The following is a 25,487-nucleotide window of genomic DNA, read 5'->3' on the forward strand; positions in this document are numbered from 1 at the left end:
GTAGCACATTTTTAGTGTAATTATAAATGTTCTGTTTGAATGAGTGGAGGGAGAGCTGTGTACTTAAATGGCACAGTTTAATTTTCAGCAATTGGATGCCAGTGTACTCTTCTACTGATCAATAACTTGTTATTTGATTTGGTCAATTATATTCTGTGGTCTGCATGTCCCAGTCCATGGGCTGATGACTGTAAGTAAAGTATATTATTGCAATGCTCTACAGCAACTAGCTGCCATTATAATAGTAGAATGATCTGCTTCGACATCAATACTGTATCAAGGAATATTTCATTGTCAAGAAAACAATCAGACTATAATTTGTGTCACTTTGCCAGTTGGTAAATTTCTGTTCAGGAAACCAAATACAGTGTTTGTATTGAAATAAACAATTATTGCTGAATGAATATTGATATGTTATGTACACATTATATTATGACCTCTTCAGAATGCATTGCAGACCAAATATGTTCTGCATTTTGCAACACAGATGCATTTCGCTTCCTTTTGTAAATCACAACGCCATTTGCTTTGGTGCTTTTCTTTTTTGATGCATACATAGGAACATAGGAACAGGAGTAGGCCATTCAGCCCCTCATGCCTGCTCCGCCATTTGATAAGATCATGGCTGATCTGTGTTCTAACTCCATACACTCGCCTTTGGCCCATACCCCTTAATACCTTTGATTTGCATTTATATAGTACCTTTAGTGCGGAAGTGTTCAAAGGTACTTCATAGAGGGAAAGAAAAGTAAACAAAATAGGTAAAACGAATAAAGTAACAGATGTTGGGTTGTGGTGGGGGAGCTAGAAAAGTGACAAGGCTTAGTCGAAAAGATAGATTTTGACAAGGATTTTAAAGATTGCTAAGAAAGTGGAGAGACAGGCGGTTTAGGGAGGGAGTCCTAGAGAATAAAGCCAAGTGGGCTGAAGGCACTGGCACCAATAGTAGAACAAAGGGGACGGAGAGACGCCTAAAAAATGGAATTGGAGGACTGAAGGACCTTCGAAAAGGTTGCAGAGATAAGGTGGAGTTGAACTATGGAGGAATTTGAAGACAAGAATGAAGATTTTAAATTCAATGGTGGGAGTGAAGTAGGGCAGTGGCAGGTGATATTGCAGAGGTACGGTGGAAGTAAGCAGTCTTAATGATGGATAGGTTGTGGAGTTTGAAGTTCAGCTCTGGATTAAATGTGACACTAAGATTTTGCATGGCTTGGCTCTATCTGAGTGAGTAGCTAGGGATGGGGATGGAGTGGGTGACAAGTTTATGGTGGAGGCAAAAATGGTGGCTTTGGTTTTCTCATTGGAGTGAATTTTGACATTCACAATTTGATGTTGGCCAGCACAGAGGTGGTTGAGGGAAGCAGTGGAAAGATAGAGCTGTGCATACATATGGAAGATGACTCTTTGTCTGCAGATGATGTCACCAAAGGGTGGCTTATAGATGAAGAGGAGTGGACCAAATATGGATCTCTGGGGAACTCTGGAGGTGACTGTGTGGAGCAAGAAGAGAACTCATTGCTGGAAATGTAATGGATGTGAGGGCAGTCCTTTAGAGCTAGACAATGGAGGAAAGGTGTTGGAGAAGGACAGTATGGTTGACCAAACCAAACTCTGTGAAACGGTTAAGGAGGACAAGGAGAAGTAACACATCATGGTCACTGTCACAGAGGATGTCATTCATGACGTTGGTGGGGTATTCTCAATGTTGTGAGGAGGGTGGAAGCTGGACTGAAGGGATTTGAACAGGAAATTGTGGGAGAGATGGGCACAGAGCAAGGAGATGATGGCACATTCAAGGGTCTTATCGAGCAAAGGAAGTTTAGAGATTGGACAAATGGGTCAGATAAGAGGACAGATGAGTCAAGGGTGGGCTTTTTGAGGAGGGGGTTTTGAAAGGGAGATGGATGGTACCTGAGCAAAGGGAGCCATTAACAATGTTGGCAAGCATGGGGGTCAGGATGGTAGTCCAGTGATTTGGAGATGAGTACGGAAGGAAATGAATGAGCAGGGGGTTGGTTTCATGGATGACTTGAGTTTGGAGATGGTGGGGATCAAAAGATGTGCAGAGTGAAAGGGGATCAAAAGTAGGGTGGGTGAGGCTCTGCAAGGAAGTCAGAAGCACAGTGGGAAAGGAAGGGGAGGAAGTAGCTGTGTTGAACTGAAGAAGTCCATGAGCTATTCTCAGTTGGTATTGAAGAAGATGATGGAGGGGTTGGGGGTGGGGGTGGGAGAGGCTTGAGGAGGTGGTTTGTCATAGAGCAAAGGATGTTTGGGTTGCCCTTGTTCTCCAAGATGACCCTGGAGTAGAGGGGAATTTGGCTGAAGAGAGTGAGGCACTATAATGTTTAACATGGTCATGCATAATTTGATATAGAATGACTAAACCAGTTTGCATTCAAGTTTGCAATCATCAAACTTAGGTGAATGAAACTTGGTAAGTGTCAGCCGTGGCTCAGTTGGTAGCATTCTCGTCTCTGAGTCAGAAGGTTGTGCATTCAATTCCCACTCCAGCAACTTGTGCCCAGCGACATAATCTAGGCTGACACTCTAGTGCAGTACTGAGGGAGTGCTGCACTGCTGGAGTTGCCGTCTTTTGGATGAGACGTTAAACCGAGGCCCCGTGTGCTCTCAGGTAGACGTAAAAGATCACAAGGCACTATTTCAATATTTATCCTTCAACCAACATCACTAAAAAAAACAGATTGTCTGGCCGTTATCACATTGCTGTTTGTTGGCTGTGCGCAAATTGGCTGCCGCGTTTCCTACATTACAACAGTGACTATACTTCAAAAAGTAATTCATTGGCTGTAAAGCGTTTTGGGATGTCCTGAGGTTGTGAAAGGCGCTATATAAATGCAAGTCTTTCTTTTTGAAGACAGGGACTATACTGGAAGAATGGCAGGGGTGGGAGATGGTGAGTGATTTGGAAAATGAGAATTTTAAGTTAAAGGAAGGAGGAAGTGTGAGGTGCTTGAAGGAGGAGAAGGCCAAAGGGAGACTGGGAGAGGGAGAAGCTAAGGTCGAACTTGGTGATGAGAGCTACCCCATCACCCAGTTGTTTTGTGCAAGGTAGGTGATAGACTATATAGCCTGGTGGCGTTGCTTGGGTGAAGGGAAAATAGTTGTTGCTTCTAAGCCATGTTTCTATCAGCACCAGGATGTCAATAGATTCATCCATGATATTATCAGGGCTGGTGAGGGCCTTGTTTGCAAAAGACGAAACATTCTGAAGGGCAATATAGAGCAGAGTGAAGATTGATGATCCATTGACAGATCTCTCCATCTCTGATTATCAGGGACACAGAGATGCCACTTATCTCTATGGCTTCCTCCTCTGCATCTGTAAGCTGCACAATTTATGGAGGGCCACCTCCAGTCCTCTCCCTCTCCCTTGCGTTTTGCGCTTTCTTCTCCTACAAGGGGCAAAAGAACAGACCTTTGAGTGACTGAAGGTCACGTATTCACCCGATGAATGTAGTGCATGCAGTGAGGGTGACTATGAGACAGATGCATCACATTACATGAGGATTGGGGTAAGTGACAGCGATGGGTGCATAAATGGGGAGGTGAGGAAATGCATAGAAAGTGAAGGATGGGTGCTGTTGAAACTTAAATAGATGTGAGGAGTGATGTGATGGTATGCACTTGGCAAGACAGAATGAGAGGAGAGGAGTGTTGTACACTACAGGATGTAGGTGAATCAGCAGGGGCAGTGGAAGAGGTAAGAGAAACAGGGAGGAGGTTAGAGAGCTTAACCATGGTGAAATAAGATAGTCAACAAGATCAGAACATACAACAGTTGGGGTTGCTTCTCTGGGAGATGGTGCAAAGCATCATATGATGATATAGGTTTAGCTCAAAGCCAACAACTGACAAAGACTGTCAAAAGATTATTAAATTGTATCAGTATTTATGATTAACTGACACGAAATGGAAGTTCATTGGAGATTGGGTAGGGATTTGGAGGAATGTAACAAAATTGTTGTTAATACCTATTTTATATATTTTTTTCGAAGGTGGCCAATCAAGTGGTCCAGGCATTGCTTACTCAAAAGGTGAGTCTCCTTGCTAACTTCCTGTGTGTGCCTACTCTAGTCATCATATAGTCAGCATGCACAAGATTAAAAAATGAATCCAACAAATTGAACAGGAGTAGCTTGTACTTTACATGGATGCAACATTCTGTGAAAGGGAATGTGAAGGAAATGAAAGTGAGGTTAAGAACAATTCAAATGGTGTGATGGACTTATCTATTTTACCTTCCATGACATTGAATATGTCATTACCCCAACATGAGCCCCTGGCAAAATCAAACGCAATAATTCCTTGAGATGAGTACAATCCTTTATTGTAAATGATGGTCCACTGGCATAGCTTGGCAGTGTCTGGATTGGTAAGACAGAGGTTCTCTACTGGTATTCATGACATGGTCATTTATGATCTGAGTCAGAATTGCTTTAGAGGAATTGAGCAGCAATGTGGCACTTGTTCTGAAGGGAGGGAAAATTAGAGGGAGTCTTACATCAAATCTCACTCACCCAGCTCCGAGTTAGTATGGCACAATAAAAAAAAATGAACTAGGAGGGAAAAATGTATCCCTAAATGTATTCCTAGAAAATGTTGTTTATAATATATCTTCTTGCAGTGGAATTAAGAAAATCTGCAATGTAATATTTAGGTGCACTTGTTTAAAATAATGAGTCATTATATGCTGTTGTCTGTAATGTTTATTTACATTCTTTTAGCCTCTTTGAGATTGTCTTCTCAATTAATAAATTAAACCTGAAGGGGGCAAAAAAATATCAAATTTAACCAATATATGTTTATGGCTTAATCTTGTGGATTAACCTTTTTAAAAAAAAATGCAATACCTCAGCATGGATAATGCTTTAACTCTCACAGTTTTAGAATTATTTGTTCACTTGTTTTTTATGCTATGTTATGTACTGCCCCTCTGTCAAAACAATAGTCTTGATTAATTTAATCTACCCTTAATGGTGGTTATTACAAATATGGTATACATCATGTAAGTTGATTCTAGCCTCTCTCCAAAAGCAAAAGGCTGTCCAGTTTAAAACCCTCTTAATGAAGATGAAGTAGTAAAACAACAGTTAGTGGAAAGTTATAGAGCAATAGCCCAGTCTAGGGTTGGGGACAAAGGGGGTTCAAATTACAGATAGCTGCTCAAAGTTCACTGAAAGTTTATAGCATTAACTGAACCCCTTGATTGAGTTTGCATTCCCTTACCATTCTTCAGTATTGATCTGCTGAAAAATATAAAATGTTAATAACAAAAATGGGTTATATTTCTGTATCTCTTTACTACAATATATATTATACCTGCAGGATTTAAGAGAGGAGTGTCTGAAACTACGCACTAGGGTGTTTGACCTTGAACAGCAGAATCGAACATTGAGTGTTCTTTTCCAGCAGAGAGTTCGTCTGGCCTCTGATTCACTTCTACAGGTAAGTGTGTGCATATCAGTATTTTATTTCTGTCAGTATTCTCATGCTTAATTTTTAGTCATCTTTCAAAAGATTTTATATCAAACTAGATTAATTAGTTAAAAATTGTGATAATGTAATTTTTCAGATTAATTTATAGTGCAGTCCACGTTTGTTGCAATCAAAAGGCTTTCATTAATGTATCTTTATCCCTTCATTGTCAGTACTTATAAACACTGTTATTAACTGGAATGCAATAAATTATGCAAATAATCAATTGATCTTCATAAGGATCAGACACAAATAAAAATAAATGTCCTGATTAAAGTTCTCAGATTATACTGTTGTGCTTTTCAAATACTTGGTCAATGGAGGAAATGACTTCAGGAACATAGGGAATTTATGTCATAAAATGTAACCTTAGTCTGTCATTCTAGAAACACGTTATGAGAACTAATATGCTTGCTAATGTATGCTTGGCTCAATAACTAGCTCTTTAATTGCATTTTGTGATTTGAATACGTAACACAGCAAGAATGTGTGACCATACTTAAACATTCTGTAGTCATGAAAAGATACTGTACAATCTAATTTACAAGTAGCATTTTCTACTTCAATAAGCATACCTCATTGTGATGAGGTTCTGATGATCTATAGGGCTATAGTGGCATACTGTTCATTGAAGTATGCATTATTGACCAAGAATGTTATCACATGTTTTTCTAACTTAAAGGCAATGATTCACTAATTACAATATGAGAATTACAGTCTATTTCTTTCCTATAACTTTTAACTAAGTATGTTTTGACCAGGAGTAGGGCTGATGCATAAGATATCAAAATAATTTTTGGGGGGTTCCATAAAAATGTTTAATCTAACTGTCACCTTGGCTAAGTTAGTAACATTCCTTTGGTATAGAAGGTTGTGGGTTCAAACCCCAACATGATTTAAGTGCATAAACTAGGCCAAGAGTGACAAAAGTTGAAAGCCGGAAAAAAAAAGTACCTTGACAGAGAGTCATGAGTTGTAAATATGGAAATATTGTATCTAGTATGCTTACTGATATTCTCACTGTTTCTATACCATGCAGGTAATTTTGAAGCCTAGAACATCAATGTGAATTTTGACATGCTTTGTTTCAAGCTATTTTCTTGAAATCAGAATTGGATTCACTCAAACTCATTTTTTCCCCTCATTGCCTCAGTTTCACTCTTCTTTCGCCTCATTCTCTACCTCTCATTCCCTTTCCCTAGCAGTATCCCCCTCTGATTCCCTGCTCCGTGTTTCTCACTTATTTGCCTTGCTTTTTCTCTCTCTCTCTTCCCTCATCTTTTTCCTATGTGTCTCTTATTCCGTCTTCATGCACTTTTTTTTCCCCCCCACTGCCTCTCATTCTCATTTTACTTCTCTGTCTTTCAGCCATTGTATGTCTGTCCCTGTTAACCAGCAAAGGAGGTTTTGGGGCCCCCAGCAAGAGCTGCTGTGTGGATCCTTTTCTCTCTATGGGTGGAATTGGCACTCGGCATGCCTCCCCCTCCTGGATAAATGCAGATGTTTATGTGTAAAATGGTGCAGTCTGGAGCATTTTCAGGCATATTTACAAAACTATAGTAATCTGTCACACACAAACAATCACTGTTGTGTGACTTCAACATTCAGTTATTGGTTATATTAATTTCAGTGCAGACTCTTTCCCTATTCCCTGGTGCCTCCAGTCTTCATTAAGTATAATACAATTATGCCCGCTGCTCCTTTCCTTGCAGGTGATGCTAAACTTAATTTTAAGACCCTGATATTTTGCAAGCATGGGAGTAGTTTGACTGTCCAGTTTAGATACATCATTGCATTGCTGCATTAGACCAAAAAAAAACAGATTAAAGAGGACAAATACCTAGCCAATTAGATATTTGCTCCTGTTTTACATTAAAAATAAAAAGATGGGCAACTAGCTCAAAAAAATTAGATGGATGGTAATCCTACATGACAGCAAACACAGCTAAAGTGCCTTCATATTTGGCATGGTTTTTCAGGCTTTCTTTAACTTTGAAATAGAAAAGGCTGTTCCATTTGTTAGCTCTAATAAATTTTTAACTGATACTTTAATACTTTTTAATACGATACTTGAATTGACATAACACTGCCAATGAATTGGTTAAGTCTATGACATGATGTCCCTGGTGTAGACAATTAATGCATATTGAGCACAGGATTCAAGAGGACCTATATAAATTTATTTGTACTATTTTTGAAATTCAGATGTATGATTAGTGCAGTGAGTAACAACTACTTATAATTAGCTAGAAATCCTGCTTTGCAGCTGGAGCATGGAAAGTTAGAAATGCCTTCTATACACATGGGCAGGAAAATGTGAAAATCTCCTTTAGTTAATAGGGCATGGAGATTGAGAAATGACCCCTAAGTACTGAGGAACAGGAGATCAATCTGTATGGTCTTTAGATAAAGACTTGCTACTTGTAATAGAGGGGTATCTGCTGAAAATCAGAGATATATTTCTTAGTCTTTGATGATAGCAGATAATTAACCATCTCATTGAGTAGATTTAGTGATTTTCCGTAGTAAATGTTATAGTTAACACACTCCAGAGGTAGAATACAACGGGGGAGAAGATGATTTCTCAGATAACAACAACTTGCAATAACATAGAGCCTTTAATATAGAAAAACATCTCAAGGCACTTTACAGAGGCATAATCAGAAATGAATGGATGCCGAGATAGGGACAGGAGTAGGACATTCAGCCCTTCAAGCCTGTTCCGCGATTCAATTACATTATGGCTGATCTTCTTGGCTCCATCTACCTGCCTTGGTTCCATATCCCTTAATACCCTCACTTAACAAAAATCTATCAATCTCAGTTTTGAAATTTTCAATTGACTTAGCCTCAACAGCTCTTTGGGGAGAGAGTTCCAGATTTGCTCTGCCGTCTGTGTGAAGAAGTGCTTCCTGACATCATCGCTGTATGGCCTAGCTCTAATTTTAAGGTTATGCCTCCTTGTTTTGGATTCCCCCACCAGAGGAAATAGTTTCTCTGTACAAGGAAGGAGATTCTAGGAGGGACGACCGAAAGCTTTGCCAAAGTTGGGTTTTAAGGAGAGTCATAGAAACATGGAAAATAGGAGCAAGAGTAGGCCATTCGGCCCTTCGGGCCTGCTCCGCCATTCAAAATGATCATGGCTGATCGTCTAACTCAGTACCCTGATCCCGCTTTTTCACCATATCCCTTGATCCCTTTAGCATTAAAAAATGTATCTATCTCCTTCTTGAATACATCTAATGACTTGGTCTCCACTGCTTTCTGTGGTAGAGAATTCCACAGGTTCACCTCATCTCGGTTCTAAATGGCATACCCCATATCCTGAGACTGTAACCCCTGGTTCTGGACTCCCCAGCCATCGGGAACGTCCTCCCTGCATCTAGTCTGTCTAGTCCTGTTAGAATTTTATATGTTTCGATGAGATCACCTCTCATTCTTCTCAACTCTAGTGAATATAGGCCTAGTCGACCCAATCTCTCCTCATACGTCAGTCCTGCCATCCCAGGAATCAGTCTGGTAAACCTTTGTTTCACTCCCTCCATGGCAAGGACATCCTTCCTCAGATAAGGAGACCAAAACTGCACACAATACTCCAGATGTGGTCTCACCAAGGCTCTGTACAACTGCAGTAAGACATCCCTGCTCCTGTACTCAAATCTTCTTGCAATGAAGGCCAACATACAATTTGCCTTCCTAACTGCTTGCTGCGCTTGAATGCTTGCTTTCAGCGACTGGTGTACAAGGACACCGAGGTCTCGTTGCACCTCCCCTTTTCCCAATCTATCACCATTCAGATAATAATCTGCCTTTCTGTTTTTACAACCAAAGTGGATAACCTCCCATTTATCCACGTTATACTGCATCTGCCATGTTCTTGTGCACTTACCCAACTTGTCCAAATCACATTGGAGCCTCTTTGCATCCTCCTCACAGCTCACATTCCACCCCAGCTTTGTGTCGTCTGCAAACTGGAAATGTTACATTTAGTTCCCTCATCCAAATCATTGATATATATTGTGAATAGCTAGGGCCCAAGTACTGATCCCTGCGGTACCCCACTAGTCACTGCATGCCACCCGGAAAAAGACCCATTTATTCCTACTCTCTGTTTCCTGTCTGTCAACCAGTTCTCAATCCATGCCAGTATATTCCCCCCAATCCCATGTGCTTTAATTTTGCACACTAACCTCTTGTGTGGGACCTTATCAAAAGCCTTCTGAAAATCCAAATACACCACATCCACTGCTTCTCCCCTATCTATTCTACTAGTTACATCCTCAAAAAACTCCAGTAGATTTGTTAAGCATGATTTCCCTTTCATAAACCCATGCTGACTTTGTCCAATCCTGTTAATGCCCTCCAAGTGTTCTGTTATCATACCTTTTATAATATACTCTAGCATTTTCCCCACTATTGATGTTAGGCTAACTGGTCTGTAATTCCCTGTTTTTTCTCTCCTTTTTTAAATAGTGGGGTTACATTTGCCACCCTCCAATGTGTAGGAACTGTTCCAGAGTCTATAGAATTTTGGAAGATGATCACCAATGCATCCACTATTTCCAGGGCCACTTCCTTTAGTACTCTGGGATGTAGATTATCAGGCCCTGGGGATTTATCAGCCTTTAGCCTCATTAATTTTCCTAGCACTATTTTTTTACTAATACTGGTTTCCTTCAGTTCCTCCCTCTCACTAGACCCTTGGTTCCCTAACATTTCTGGCTGGTTATTTGTGTCCTCCTTTGTGAAGACAAAACCAAAGTATTTGTTTAATTGTTCTGCCATTTCTTTGTTCCCCATTATAATTTCCCCCATTTCTGATTGTAAGGGACCTACATTTGTCTTCACTAATCTTTTTCTCTTGACATATTTATAGAAGCTTTTACAGTCAGTTTTTATATTCCCTGCTAGTTTACTCTCAAACTCTATTTTTCCCCTCTGTCCTCCTTTGCTGAATTCTGAACTGCTCCTAATCCTTAGGCTTGCCGCTTTTTCTGGCAATTTTATATGTCTCCTCTTTGGATCTAATACTATCCCTAATTTCTTTTGTAAGCCACGGTTGAGCCACCTTTCCTGTTTTATTTTTGCGCCAGACAGGAATGAATAATTGTTGTAATCCTTGCACACGTTCTTTAAATATTAGCCATTACCTATCCACCATCATTCCTTTTAGTAAAGTTCCCCAATCTATCACAGCCAACTCACACCTCATACTTTCATAATTTCCTTTATTTAGATTCAGGACCCTAGTTTTGGATTCAATTACTTCACTCTCCATCTTAATGAGGAATTCTATCATGTTATGGTCGCTCTTCCCTAAGGGACCCAGCACAACAAGATTGTGAATTAATCCTTTCTCATTGCACAATACCCAGTCTAGGATTGCCTGTTCTCTAGTTGGTTCCTCAACGTATTGGTCTAGAAAACCATCACGTACACACTCCAGGAATTCCTTCCCCACAGTATTATTGCTAATTTGGTTTGACCAATCTGTATGTAGATTAAAGTCACCCATGATTATAGATGTACCCTTCTTCCATGCTTCTCTAATTTCCTGTTTAATGCCCTCCTCTACATCTCCACTACTGTTTGGGGGCCTATAGACAACGCCCACCAACGTTTTCTGCCCCTTGGTGTTTCTTAGCTCCACCCATACAGATTCTACATTGTGATTTTCCAAGCCAATACCCTTCCTCACTATTGCTTTGATTTCCTCCTTTACGAACAACGTTACCCCACCTTCTTTCCCTTTTTGCCTGTCCTTCCTAAATATTGAATGCCCCTAGATGTTCAGTTCCCATCCTTGGTCACCCTGCAGCCATGTCTCCGTAATCACAATTATGTCATAACCTTTAATATCTATCTGCGCTGTTAATTCATCTACCTTATTGCAAATGCTCTGTGCATTAAGACACAATGCCTTTAGACTTAGCAGTGGAGAGGCAGAGAGGTATGAGGAGGGAATTCCATAGCTTGGGGCCTAAACAGCTAAAGGCACAGGCCGCCAGTGGTGGGTAGAAGGGAAGGTGAATGCACAATAGGCTAGAGTCAGAGGAACGGAGACTTTGGGGAAGGGAACTGTCGGGCTGGAGGAGGTTACAAAGATAGGGAGGGGTGAGGCTATGAAGAGACTTAAACATGAGAGTGAGAATTTTAAATTTGAGGTGTTGGGGGACCACGATATGATGTAAGTCAGCGAGAACAGGGGTCTAGTAGTGCAAGACAAGGTGCATACAGGTAGCAGAGTTTCAGAGGTTGGAGGATGGGAGCCTGGCCAGGAGAGCATTGGAATAGATGAGTCTGGAGGCGATAAAAGGCATGGATGAAGGCTTCAGCAGTAGATGGGATGAGGTAGGGGCAGAGGTGAGCGATGTTATGTCGGTGGAAGAAGGTGATCTTTGTGATGGAGAGCATATAAGGTTGGAAGCTCAGCTCAGAGTCGAATAGGATGCTGAGGTTGTAATCACTGCCTGCACCAGTGGTTGGGGAGAGGAATGAAATTGGTGACACATGACAAGGAGTTTGTGGCAGGTACCAAAGACGATGACTTCAGTCTTCCCGATGTTTAACTAAAGGAAATTTTAGCTCATCCAAGACTGTATGTTGGACAAGCAATTTGACAACACTGAGGCAGTGGAGGGGTCAAGGGAAGTGGTGGAGAAATAGAGCTGGATGTCATCAGTGTACATGTAGATGGTGACTCCATGTTTTTTTCATTCGTTCATGGGATGTGGACGTTGCTGGTAAGGCCAGCATTTATTGCCCATGCCTAATTGCCATTGAGAAGGTGGTGGTGAGCCGCCTTCTTGAACCGCTGCAGTCCGTCTGGTGAAGGTTCTCCCACAGTGCTGTTAGGAAGGGAGTTCCAGGATTTTGACCCAGCGACGATGAAGGAACAGCGATATATTTCCAAGTCAGGATGGTGTGTGACTTGGAGGGGAACGTGCAGGTGGTGGTGTTCCCATGTGCCTGCTGTCCTTGTCCTTCTAGATGGTAGAGGTTGTGGGTTTGGGAGGTGCTGTTGAAGAAGCCTTGGCGAGTTGCTGCAGTGCATCCTGTGGATGGTACACACTGCAGCCACTGTGCGCCGGTGGTGGAGTGAGTGAATGTTTAGGGTGATGGATGGGGTGCCAATCAAGCGGGCTGCTTTGTCCTGGATGGTGTCGAGCTTCTTGAGTGTTGTTGGAGCTGCACTCATCCAGGCAAGTGGAGAGCATTCCATCACACTCCAGACTTGTGCCTTGTAGATGGTGGAAAGGCTTTGGGGAATAAGGAGGTGAGTCACTCACCGCAGAATACCCAGCCTCTGACCTGCTCTTGTAGCCACAGTATTTATGTGGCTGGTCCAGTTAAGTTTCTGGTCAGTGGTGACCCCCAGGATGTTGATGGTGGGGGATTCGGCGATGGTAAGCCATTGAACGTCAGGGGAAGGTGGTTAGATTCTCTCTTGTTGGAGATGGTCATTGCCTGGCACTTGTCTGGCGTGAATGTTACTTGCCACTTTTCAGCCCAAGCCTGAATGTTGTCCAGGTCTTGCTGCATGCGGGCTTGGACTGCTTCATTATCTGAGGGGTTGTGAATGGAACTGAACACTGTGCAATCATCGGCGAACATCCCCATTTCTGACCTTATGATGGAAGGAAGGTCATTGATGAAGCAGCTGAAGATGTTTGGGCCTAGGACACTGCCCTGAGGAACTCCTGCAGCAATGTCCTGGAGCTGAGATGATTGGCCTCCAACAACCACTACCATCTTCCTTTGTGCAAGGTATGACTCCAGCCACTGGAGACTTTTTCCCCCTGATTCCCATTGACTTCAATTTTACTAGAGCTCCTTGGTGCCACACTCGGTCAAATGCTGCCTTGATGTCAAGGGCAGTCACTCTCACCTCACCTCTGGAATTCAGCTCTTTTGTTCATGTTTGGACCAAGGCTGTAATGAGGTCTGGAGCCGAGTGGTCCTGGCGGAACCCAAACTGAGCATCGGTGAGCAGGTTATTGGTGAGTAAGTACCGCTTGATAGCACTGTTGATGACACCTTCCATCATTTTGCTGATGATTGAGAGTGGACTGATGGGGCGGTAATTGGCCGGATTTGGTTTGTCCTGCTTTTTGTGAGCAGGACATACCTGGGCAATTTTCCACATTGTCGGGTAGATGCCAGTGTTGTAGCTGTACTGGAACAGCTTGGCTAGAGGTGCGGCTAGTTCTGGAGCACAAGTCTTCAGCACTACAGCTGGGATGTTGTCGGGGCTCATAGCCTTTGCTGTATCCAGTGCACTCAGCCATTTCTTGATATCACGTGGAGTGAATCGAATTGGCTGAAGACTGGCTTCTATGATGGTGGGGATATCGGGAGGAGGCCGAGATGGATCATCGACTCGGCACTTCTGGCTGAAGATGGTTGCAAACGCTTCAGCCTCGTCTCTCGCACTCATGTGCTGGATTCTGCCATCATTGAGGATGTTGCTTGACTAGTCTGTGGGACAGCTCTCCCAATTTTGGCACAAGTCACCAGATGTTAGTGAGGAGGACTTTGCAGGGTCGACTGGGCTTGGTTTGCCTTTGTCGTGCCTTTGCCCACGTCAGTGGATGATGTCTCCAAGGGCAGCATAAAGATGAGGAAAAGGACTCCGGAGGTAATGCTACAGGGACAAGAAGAGAAGCCATTTCTGAAGATGCTCTAGCTACAATCTAGTAGGCAAGAGTGGAATCAAGCAAGGGCAGTCCCACTGATCTGGACAATGGAGGGGGAAGTATTGGAGTAGTATGCTATGATTGACTGCATGAAAGGCTGCAGAGAAATTGAGGAGGACGAGGAAGTATAATGTAAAATGGTCACAATCACAGAGGATATGATTCGTGATTTTGCTTAGGGCTGTTTCAGTGCTGTGTCAATGACGGAAACCTAATTCAACAGATTACACACGGAGTTGGAAGAAAGAAAGGCATGGATTTAGAAGGTGACAATATACTTATGGACTTTTGAGAGGAAAAGCAGGTTGGAGTTGCGTGGTAGTTTGCAAAGACAAAAGAGTTGAGGGTGGGTCTCTTGGATAAGATGAACTTGGAGAATGCATGAGTGGAGATAGGAGAGACTCCAGAGAATGATGCAAGTTCAAGGATATGGCTGGGGAGCCTGAGGAGAGATTTGGCAAGGAGAAGGGGGTGGAGCAGCAGAGGCAGCTGAAATGTAACTAGTTGCAATGAGTAATTAGTCAACTGCATTCAACTTGAACTCGTATCTGGACATCCTCATACAATTCAGCTTGAATGATTGTCTTGTTCAGTGAGTTCCTCAATCTTGTTGCTTCTATTCAAAACATATTTTGTTGCGGTATATCTAATAATTGAGATTTGTGACGTTGGCTCGAACCTTGTTGGTGCTGTGGCAGGGATGGAACACTGATTGGAGAGATTCAAACATGGAGTTGTGGTAAAGATGTATTAGCCCTTTGAGGATTTCCTGCAAGTCCAAAGTTTTAACATCAAAATGATTTTTTTTCTTCTTTATAGCATAAAGAGATTTTCCTACATCAGGTTCAAACTCTGTTTTATAGCATTCACCTGTGTGGATTTTCAGATGATAATTATACTTGAAAAATATGTAATAAAGAGCACATTTATTTCTTGGAAGATAAACTATCTTTTAGTTCTCAAAGGGTCAACAAAATCTGATCATTCAGTAGATAATATGAAATCAAAATAAAGATTACATTTTATAGTTTTCTTTTCAGTTGATGGATTAAGGAGAAAGCCCAATAGGAAAAGGTCATAAAGTATTTGTAATAAAGGTTCTCATCTTGCTTTTCGTTTTGGTAAAAATGAAATCTAATCAAAAGTGGGATTGCTTGGAGTGCCATATGTCAAGTGATGCAAGAAAGGATACTAAATAAAAGTGGGACTTCTCCAATTTTGGTTCTGTTTGCACTGGAAGTACACTCTACAAATTCAAAAAGCTATTCAGTGAATTAACATACTGCAGACTGTGCAGTGTTTACACTTGATAGCTTTGCAAATTACAAGGATTGATTGACCCATGCTTGTAACTAGCATTGCACACATCTGAACCACTATTTTTGCATTGTTTTTATGGAGAAAGAAAATATGGAGAATTTATGGTTTTACTGTCTGAGTTAGATTTATAATAATGCCAGAATGACTCTTTAAAGTATATCAGAACTAGCTGAAGTGAACAGTAGCAGAATAAACTATCAGAAATTTCTACTTTCAGTTTTTTTACTGGTTGAGATGAAAGACCTCACAGTTTGGAGTTCCAGGTATAATAATGGAGCTATGAATTTCTTTTATTTTGCTGATTAGATTTTACAGTGTTAGATCAAAATTTGTCTCTATTAGTATTCTAGCAGCACAATTTATAAATAGTGAAGCTACTAGGTCACAGTGTCGATCAGGACAGAATGCACTTGTTATCTTTTAAAAAAACCTTTTTGAATTTTGTGCTTTTATGCTGGTTAGGGGAGCACTTTATTTTGGAGAAGGTTTTCACTGATCTGGATTTGAACCCAGATAAAAGTTAAGTGTTTTCTCTATTGCACCATACCGGTCTCTGAAATTGTAATATGCAGTTTTATCAGGTTTAGTTCAGTTTCTTCTTCTTCTTCTTCTTCCTCCGCATTCTTTTCAATATATTTTTGATGTATAAAATATTTGTGATATTAACTAATGCAAATTGTGAGGTTTTAGTTGAATAAGGGACTACTTTGTGATGAAGTAATACATGCTCTACTGAGCTTCTAGCTTTGTTACCTTCGCCCCAACTGAAACAATGAGTAGTGGAACTAATTTCCATTAATGGAACATTCATTGAGTTTGTTGCACAATTTCTAACTTGTTTCTGGAAATACAGATGTGAGTAATTCATTCACCTTAGTTTAAAACCTCGCTACTTTAGAATGGTTGAATAAACACTTTTAACTCCATTTCCTTCATTGATAATCTTAAGAGTACATTGCAGATAAAAAACACATTTGATAAATTATGTCGGAGGTTAAAGAGGTTAATGTAATCGAGTTACATCGAGTCTACAGTATAGAATCAGGCCATTCGGCCTAATTGGGCTATGCTAGCGATTATGCTCCACACGAGCCTCCTCCCTCCAGACTTCATCTAACTCTCTCAGCATATCCTTCTGTTACTTTCTCCCTCTTGTGCTTATCCAGCTTCCCCTTAAATGCATCTATGCTATTTGCCTCAACTACTCCTTGTGGTAGCACGTTCCACCTTCTTACCACTCTTTGGGTAAAGAAGTTTCTCCTGAATTCCCTCTGGATTTATTAGCGACTATTTTATATCATAGAATCATAGAAAGTTACAGCACAGAAGGAGGCCATTCGGCCCATCGTGTCTGCGCCAGCCAGAAAAGAGCTATCCAGCCTAATCCAACTTTCCAGCTGTTGGTCCGTAGCCTTGTAGGTTACGACACTTCAAGTGCACCTCCAAGCACCTTTTAAATGCAATGAGGATTTCTGACTCTACTGCCCTCTGGGTGAAAAATTTTTTCCTTCGCTCCCCTCTAATCCTTCTACCAATTACATTAAATCTATGCCGGTTATTCATTCTTAGCTATTACTGAAACATGGCTTAAACAGGGGCAGGAATGGCAGCTCAACGTTCCTGGTTCAGGGTTTTCAGATGAGATCAAGAGGGGGATAAAAAAGGAGGGGGGTTGGCAATATTGGTTAAAGAAACAATTACGGCTATGAGGAGGGATGATATGTGAGAAGGATCATCAAATGAGGCCAAATGGGTTGAGCTAATGAACAAAAAAGGGGCAGTCACACTACTGGGAGTGTACTATAGACCCCCAAACAGTTAGAGGGAGATAGAAGAACAAATATGTAGGAAAATTTCTGAGAAGTACAAAAAAAAGGGCAGTAATATTCGGTTATTTTAACTACCCTAATATTAATTGGGATACAATCGTCGTAAAAGGAATAGAGGCCACAGAATTCTTAAATTGCATTCAGGAAAACTTTTTTAGCCAGTACGTAGCAAGCCTAACAAGAGGTGGGGGGTGCAGTTCTGGGTTTAGGGAATGAAGCTGGGCAGGTGGAAGGAGTATCAGCGGGAGAGCATTTTGCTGGTGGTGATCATAATTCAGTTAGATTTAGCATAGTTATGGAAAAGGACAAAGATAGAACAGGAGTAAAAGTTCTCAATTGGGGAAAGGCCAATTTTACTAAACTGAGAAGTGTTTTAGCAAAAGTGGACTGGAAACAGCTACTTGTAGGTAAATCAATGTCAGAGCAGTGGGAGGCATTCAAGGGTTCAGAGTAAACATGTTCCCACAAAGAAAAAGGGTGGGACAGCCAAATCTAGAGCCCCCTGGATGACAAGGAGCATGCAAGGCAAAAAGGCGAAGCTTACGACAGAAAGCCTGGAGGAATATAGAAAGTGCAGGGGTGAAATTAAAAAGGAAATTAGGAAAGCAAAGAGAGGGCATGAAAAAAAAACTGGCAAGTAAAATTAAGGAAAACATAAAAATGTTTTATAAATACATAAAGAGTAAGAGGATAACTAAGGAAAGAGTAGGGCCTATTAGAGTCCAAAAAAGATAACCTATGTGTGGAGGTGGAAGATGTGGGTATGGTTCTTAATGTTCTTAAGAGAAGAAGAAAATATTGTTAATGCACTTTCTCCAGTGCCTCTATATCCTTTTTATAATATGGAGATCAGAACTATTCACAGTACTCCTAAGTGTGGTCTAACCAAGGTTCTATACAAATCTAACATAACTTCTCTGCTTTTCAATTCTATCCCTCTAGAAATCAACCCTGGTGCTTGATTTGCCTTTTTTATGGCCTTATTAACTTGTGTCGCTACTTGTAGTGATTTGTGTATCTGCACCCCAAGATCCCTTTGTTCCTCTACCCCATTTAGACTCTTATTATCCAAGCAATATGTGGCCTCCGTATTCTTCCTAACAAAATGCACCACCTCACACTTATCTATATTGAAATTCATTTGCCAATTACACACCCATTCTGCAAGTTTATTAATGTCCTCTTGTATTTTGACGTATTCTTCCTTTGTATTAACTACACCCCCCAATTTGGTGTCGTCCGCAAATTTTGAAATCATACTTCCAATTCCCAAGTCCAAATTGTCAGTGTAAATTGTGAACAACAGTGGTCCCAGCACCGATCCCTGTGGAACACCACTTCCCACCTTTTGCCAGTCTGAGTAGCTACCCTTAGCCACTACTCTGTTTTCTATTTTGTAACCAACCTGCTATCCATTCTGTGCCCTGCCTCCACATGCTCTGACCTTAGTCATGAGTCTACAATGTGGTACCATACTGAAGGCCTTTGAAAGTCAAAATATATTACATCTATTGCATAACATTTGGTTTAAGGTGATCAGCACAAGAGCCAGAGGCGACATGAGGTATCATTTTTAAATGCAGCAAGTTGTTATGATCTGGAATGCACTGCTTGAAAGGGCAGTGGAAGCAGATTCAGTAGTAACTTCGAAAAGGGAATTGGATAAATACTTGAAGGGAAAACATTTCCAGAGCTATGGGGAAAGAGCAGGGAAATGAGACTAATTGGGTCGCTCTCTCAGGCATGATGGGCTGAATGGCCTCCTCTTGTGCTGTATCACACTATCATACTTTGATACTATGAGTACTATTGAAATGCAAGTTGTATTAAGAGAAGAACATATTGTTAATATTGTAACATTGCCCTTTGGAAACTAAATATTGGCCTGTCCCCTCAATTCAAAGTTGCTTTATCTGAATTATCTGATCATTCAATTTTTTTTTAGTGCTAAATTCCCACTGTGCTGTTATTTACATTGCTTAATTAAAATTATTGAATAATTCACATTTTGTCGCACTAAAATAACTGAATTAGCAGGAGTAGATTATACAACCATCTGGACTAAATTATTCATTGCAGATATGCTATTTCCCTGTTTTATCAGATAAATGAGTAATTACCTATTGTAATTTCTAATCAATACACACATACAATACAACTATTAGCATTTTAATCTGGCAGTATGTGTCAGCATTCTAGTTTTTCACCAGAACAAACAAACTTTTTTCACTTCGAATGAAGGTTGTTGGTATCTATCGCCAGGTCTTCACTCGTCATAAGATATATTGAGGACTGTTATTGAGCTGTCTACATTTTTAAAGCAGTTGATCAGCTTTTGCGAGATTAGTATTTAGCCTTTATCGAAAGATAACTCTTCCATGCTTACTTAATTAAAGTTCTGCTAATTTAGATTGCTGCTTAAGTCTCCAAACCACTCCAATTCAGTTTCAATTGACATTTATCCATGCAACTCTATTCTTTCATCCACACACTTTTGGATTTTCTTTTAATTCCTACATGGGATGTGGGCATCGCTGGCAAGCCCAGCATTTATTGCCCATCCCTAATTGCCCTTGAGAAGGTGGCAGTGAGCCGCCTTCTTGAACTGCTGCAGTCCGTGTGGTGAAGGTTCTCCACAGTGCTGTTGGATAGGGAGTTCACTGGATCAAAATCCTGGATGATGAAGGAACGGCGATATATTTCCAAGTTGGGATGGTGTGTGACTTGGAGGGGAACGTGCAGATGGTGTTGTTCCCATGTGCCTGCTGCCCTTGTCCTTCCTGGTGGTAGAGGTCGCGGGATTGGGAGGTGCTGTTGAAGAAGCCTTGGTGAGTTGCTGCAGTGAATCTTGTAGATGGTACACATTGCAGCCACAGTGCGCCGGTGGTGAAGGGAATGAATGTTTAGGGTGGTGGATGGGGTGCCAATCAAGCGGGGTGCTTTGTCCTGGATGGTGTCGAGCTTCTTGAGTGTTTTTGGAGCTGCACACATCCAAGAAAGTGGAGAGTATTCCATCACACTCCTGACTTGTGCCTTGTAGATGGTGGAAAGGCTTTGGGGAGTCAGAAGGTGAGTCACTCACCGCAGAATACCCTGCCTCTGACCTGCTCTTGTAGCCACAGTATTTATGTGGCTGGTCCAGTTAAGTTTCTAATCAATGGTGACCCCCAGGATGTTGATGGTGGGGGATTCAGCGATGGTAATCCTGATGAATGTCAAGGACCACTACCATCTTCCTTTGTGCTAGGTATGACTCCAGCCACTGGAGAGTTTTCCACCTGATTCCCATTGACTTCAATTTTACAAGGGTGCCACACTTGGTCAAATGCTGCCTTGATGTCAAGGACAGTCATTCTCACCTCACCTCTGGAATTCAGCTCTTTTGTCCATGTTTGGACGAAGGCTATAATGAGGTATGGAGCCGGTGGTCCTGGTGGAACCCAAACTAAGCATCGGTGAGCAGGTTATTGGTGAGTAAGTGCCGCTTGATAGCACTGTCGACGACACCTTCCATCACTTTGCTGATGATTGAGAGTAGGCTGATGGGGCGGTAATTGGCTGGATTGGATTTGTCCTGCTTTTTGTGGACAGGACATACCTGGGCAATTTTCCACATTGTCGGGTAGATGCCAGTGTTGTACCTGTACTGGATCAGCTTGGTTAGAGGTGCGGCTAGTTCTGGAGCACAAGTCTTCAGCATTGCAGCCTGGATGTTGTCGGGGCCCATAGCCTTTGCTGTATCCAGTGCACTCAGCCGTTTCTTGATATCACGTGAAGTGAATCGAATTGGCTGAAGGCTGGCTTCTGTGATGGAATCTATTATTTTGTACGTTATCCATCTCGTATTCCATGATTTCCCTCTGCTGTTCTGTCGACCTGTTTGCTAACTTTTCCGCTCAGTTAATTAAGGCCAAATACCTTTTTATCTCGCTGAACTTGCCTTTTTCCAGTTCTGCAGCCTTATCTTTTACTCTTAATTATCCTTTTCTTTTCTTACATTGAACCTAACTGCATTGTGGTCACCATTTTCCAATTGTTTTCCTGCTCCCACATCAGCCATTTGCCCCACTTCATTTCCCAGAACTGACTCAAGCAATGCTTCATTCTTTGTTGGACTAGGTACATATTGATCTAAGATGTAGTACTGAATGCATTCTAAAAGGCTTTTTCCACTTTGACCACATGCATTACCTTTACTCCAGTGTATCTTGGGATAGTTAAAATCACCCATTATTCCCCTATTGTTCCACTCTGAACTGTCTGCACATCTATCTCATCTCCACTATTCGCATTAAATATACAGGGCAAAGGAATTTCATACATTAATCAGTGTATTACCAGAGGACATTAAAAACATTTCTACTTTTCTTGCTTGTGTTTATTTCCTGGGCCACAAACAGGAAGTGGTTATGGTTTGTTTAAGAGATTGTGATGTATTGCAGGAAAAATACCAAGGGTTTGAGCGTTTGGTTCAGGCTAGGTTGCCAGAATTTGAGGTAGACCCCTTTTCCCCCGGGATTCCACCCATTTCTCACTCCAAGCTGGGGGCAGGGCCTGGACCCAGACGGAGGAGCCCCAAAAAGTGTGGAGGGGGTTGCAAGGGGTTGCTTGAGCAACTAGAATGTTCTTCCAGAGGGGGTGACCCAGCACCTCTCCTGGGCTGGCCAGCTACCACCAATATTTCTGAGATCTTTGAGGAGGGGCACTGCAGCTGTGCCCCCATACCATTGAAGGAGTGCTCATGCAAACGCTTACCCTACAAACTATAATGGGGGCCAGTGGCAGGGTTCCACAGCAGGTAGAATTCCAGGGAGGGATTGTGCCCTGTGGATTTTCCAAACTGTAAAGTCTTAGAAATATAGGGGAACAATGGGACTTGTGGCCAAAACAGGTGGCAAGTCAGCAAAACAATTACTTTGGGCACCGGTCCCTGCTGACCTGAGGCCTAAGCTGAATTCGGCATCAGGCCTAATTTAAATGAAACTGGCCTGATGAATTTCGTCCAGCTCCAACGCCAAGCCGGCTGCAAGTAGGTCTTAAGAGAGGAGGGAGGCAAAGTGGAGGTGGGCAAGACTGCACTACTGCTCCTCCTGGATCCACAGAAATGTAACTTTTAAGATTTTTTGTGGTCAATTTTTGAATGGTCTTCAGCGGTCCCTTTAAGGGGACCCATAGCAGAATGGAGAGCAAGTTAGCTACAAAACAGAAAACACAGTTGGAGTTAAGGGTAGCTACTCATACTGGCAACAGGTGGGAAGTGGTGATCCACAGGGAACAGGCATGAGTTAGGGCTACCAACTCATCTTTAATGTCGTCATGATTGAAAGGAGAATGACAATGCAGCATAATCCATAAAAATGCCATATTATCAGAACTGCTTTTTAAATGCATACAAAAGCTGCAAGTTAAGAACTTAACTAATTAAATTACCATACTGTAGTTTAATTGGGCTTGCATCCCAAAAAACCCTTTTTGTTTTAGAAATTAAATTGAGTTCATTCAATACTTAATTCACCCATGAAAAGCAATAATTAATTTAAAATATTCCTGATAAAAAGACTGTGAACAATTAAAATAAATAAGAAAACGAAAACCATTCAACATTATCACAGGTAAATGATTTCTCATGTGACTCAAACATTCGCTGTTATTACATTTCATATGCTTCAATTACCTGTATCTTAATAGCAACACGTACTAAAATATTGCAATCAAATTCAGTTGGGCATGTGCATTCTGTTGTAAAACTATTTCAAATACTTCAGTAGCTGTATAATCAGAACACATTGCAAAGGAAATTAGATTACAGACTGTCTGGATAGGTGCTTTGGAATTAAAATGACTGAGGAGATTAGACTAAGGGAGCCTGTATGTAATGCAAAATTATAGTTAGTAGAATGAGGTCAGGAAAGGTTTGCCAGTTCAAGCCATTGGAGCCTGAAATAAGCAATAATCATGTCCATTTTTGGGTATCAGGTTATTACATTATTTGTTCTCCCCAGGGGCTTCAGCAAGCAGCTATAGTTTGAGGCTCAGCATCTTTAGTTCTCCCTCTAAGGGTTGTGACACTATTGACAGAATCTCTGCTAACTTTGCTGAGATTGTGAAATACTGTATCTCTTGATAAGAACTGCACAAGGCTACTAAAAGAACTTCAAATGCATTATCCAGTGCACTGCCATTTTTTTCTACATTGATGAATAACGTTCAGTACACATATAAAAGAATATTTATTTTTAAATCTTCAGTGATACTAAACAAAGGGACAGATTTGTTTTAAGTGAATGTTAGCATGTTTTTCAACAAATGTCTATAAAACTTAGAAAAATGCTGTGGTATTAATATTCTAATTGCACTCCCCCTGTCTGAGAATTTTTTTTTCTTTAATATTAACTTAACCCCAGAGGCAACCAGCCTAGATCCGACTCCAACAGTGATTTTCTACGTTCCCTCTTCCCCCAAAGCAGGCTCCCTAATGCAGGCAGGAACCTCATGGGGAATCTGACCATGTTATTGAAATGAGGCTGATCCCAGAAAATCAACCATGGTCAGTGTCAGGTAAAGCGATGAGTGGTTGTTCTGCATCATTGAAGTTGCAGTAGGATTTCACCCAAGTGGAAAGTCCCACTTTGTATATCTTCTGTGTCAGATTGTTATCTCCACTGATGCTGGTCTAGATACTTGATTACTGTAATTTCAATATAATATCAAGCAATGTTTACATAAAATAACCTGAATTTGGACAAGAAACATTCTATAATAATGCCAGAATCTATGCATCCATTTTTCTCTTTCTTGTGAGCCTTTGTGACTGATGTGAAGGCTTCCCAGAGCATGAGATAATTTAAATTGGCTAATTAATTTAAAGGAATTGCTGCTGATAAATCCTAATGCTGCTGTTCCCTGCTCTCCATTAGGCATAAGTTGGGACATGGGCTGAGAATGAAGCCAAATTCATCTGGTGATGAAACTTGAACCAAGGCAATGGGGAGGTTGCAGTTAGTGAGGAGATATCTTGGGGCTGGGGCAGCTTTTAGATGCACAAAGCTGGGTCTCGGGATGAAGGTCTGGTATAATTTCATCCCCATATATTGAACAGAGCTTACAAGTTTGTATTATAATCCAGAAGTTGTGTTGACAACTACATATATGCATCGTGTAATGAAGAGCTATTTCCTTAAACTTCCATGTTTTTGTTATGATTTTTACGTTGAAATAAAACACAGAAGAAGAAGAGTCAAGTGTGGCTGATTCTCAGAATTCTTCCTCAATGTCATGCACTACCTCTTCCATCCCTATACAGAAATATGCAGTTGTCATCTTTGATATATATTAGTGATGTGTGTACTGACTCAAAACATTGTTCCCCTATCCCTCCCCTAGAATGTATATCTAATGTCTGTTGTACTTCTAGCATAATATCTTCTCCTGCACACAGCAAACAAAAACACAAGTAACACTATTATTTACTTAGCTATAAGCTTAAACACTGTCATTAGTGAACTAATTCAGCCACATTGAAATCAAATCGAGCCAGAAAGGAAATCAGCAATGGTCTAACTGTTTTGGCAGAGAGCGATGGGTAGTTCAAAAGCTAAATATGCATTCTTGTCTCAAAACCTTCAATCTAAATCTACTGGCAAATGTGTAAAAGTTGAACTGTCAAGTTCTATTCATATTGTACTCTAACGCTTTAGTCAGGACACTTCCTAGAATAGCAAAGCTGTCAACGTGCAATGCAAGATATCGATCTAGATTTCTCTCAATTTCTTCAATAGTACATTTAGTTTCCCCTCCAGGCATAAAGGCTAGAACTGGATAATGGTATTCATTTTCCAGACATCCATGCATCTTTTGATATCATTCAAAAGGTTCAAAATGGATTCTGAATGTCAAAGTAGTACCACAGGGCTAAAATATCATTGAGAATTATGGTTGCTGCAACATATAATGGTCACAATTGCATTGCACATTCAGTAACCAATAAAAAGAAAACTCCCTCCTTGCCACTGTTCGTGACTTTCTTCTTTTAAAAAGAAGATTGTTAAGCAATTTAAAAAAATAATATAGTAACTGTGCTGATTTAAGAAGTGGAAGCTGTTGTATTGTGAATTTGTTTGATTCTGGAATTTTCACCGTTAAA

General features: G+C 41.1%; 1 protein-coding gene across 6 annotated transcripts in view; it reads left to right on the forward strand.

Moving 5' to 3' along the window:
- Positions 1-25,487, forward strand: part of LOC137323595 (nck-associated protein 5-like) — a 555,766-nt gene that overhangs the window by 396,427 nt on the left and 133,852 nt on the right. For all 6 annotated transcript variants that reach the window (XM_067987260.1, XM_067987261.1, XM_067987262.1 and 3 more), the window contains 2 exons: positions 4,020-4,058; positions 5,350-5,469. In XM_067987260.1, the coding sequence (XP_067843361.1) occupies positions 4,020-4,058; positions 5,350-5,469 (159 nt within the window). The remainder of the gene's footprint in view (positions 1-4,019; positions 4,059-5,349; positions 5,470-25,487) is intronic.

Source organism: Heptranchias perlo, chromosome 7 (genome assembly GCF_035084215.1).
Source record: "Heptranchias perlo isolate sHepPer1 chromosome 7, sHepPer1.hap1, whole genome shotgun sequence".
NCBI classification, from domain to species: Eukaryota; Metazoa; Chordata; class Chondrichthyes; order Hexanchiformes; family Hexanchidae; genus Heptranchias; species Heptranchias perlo.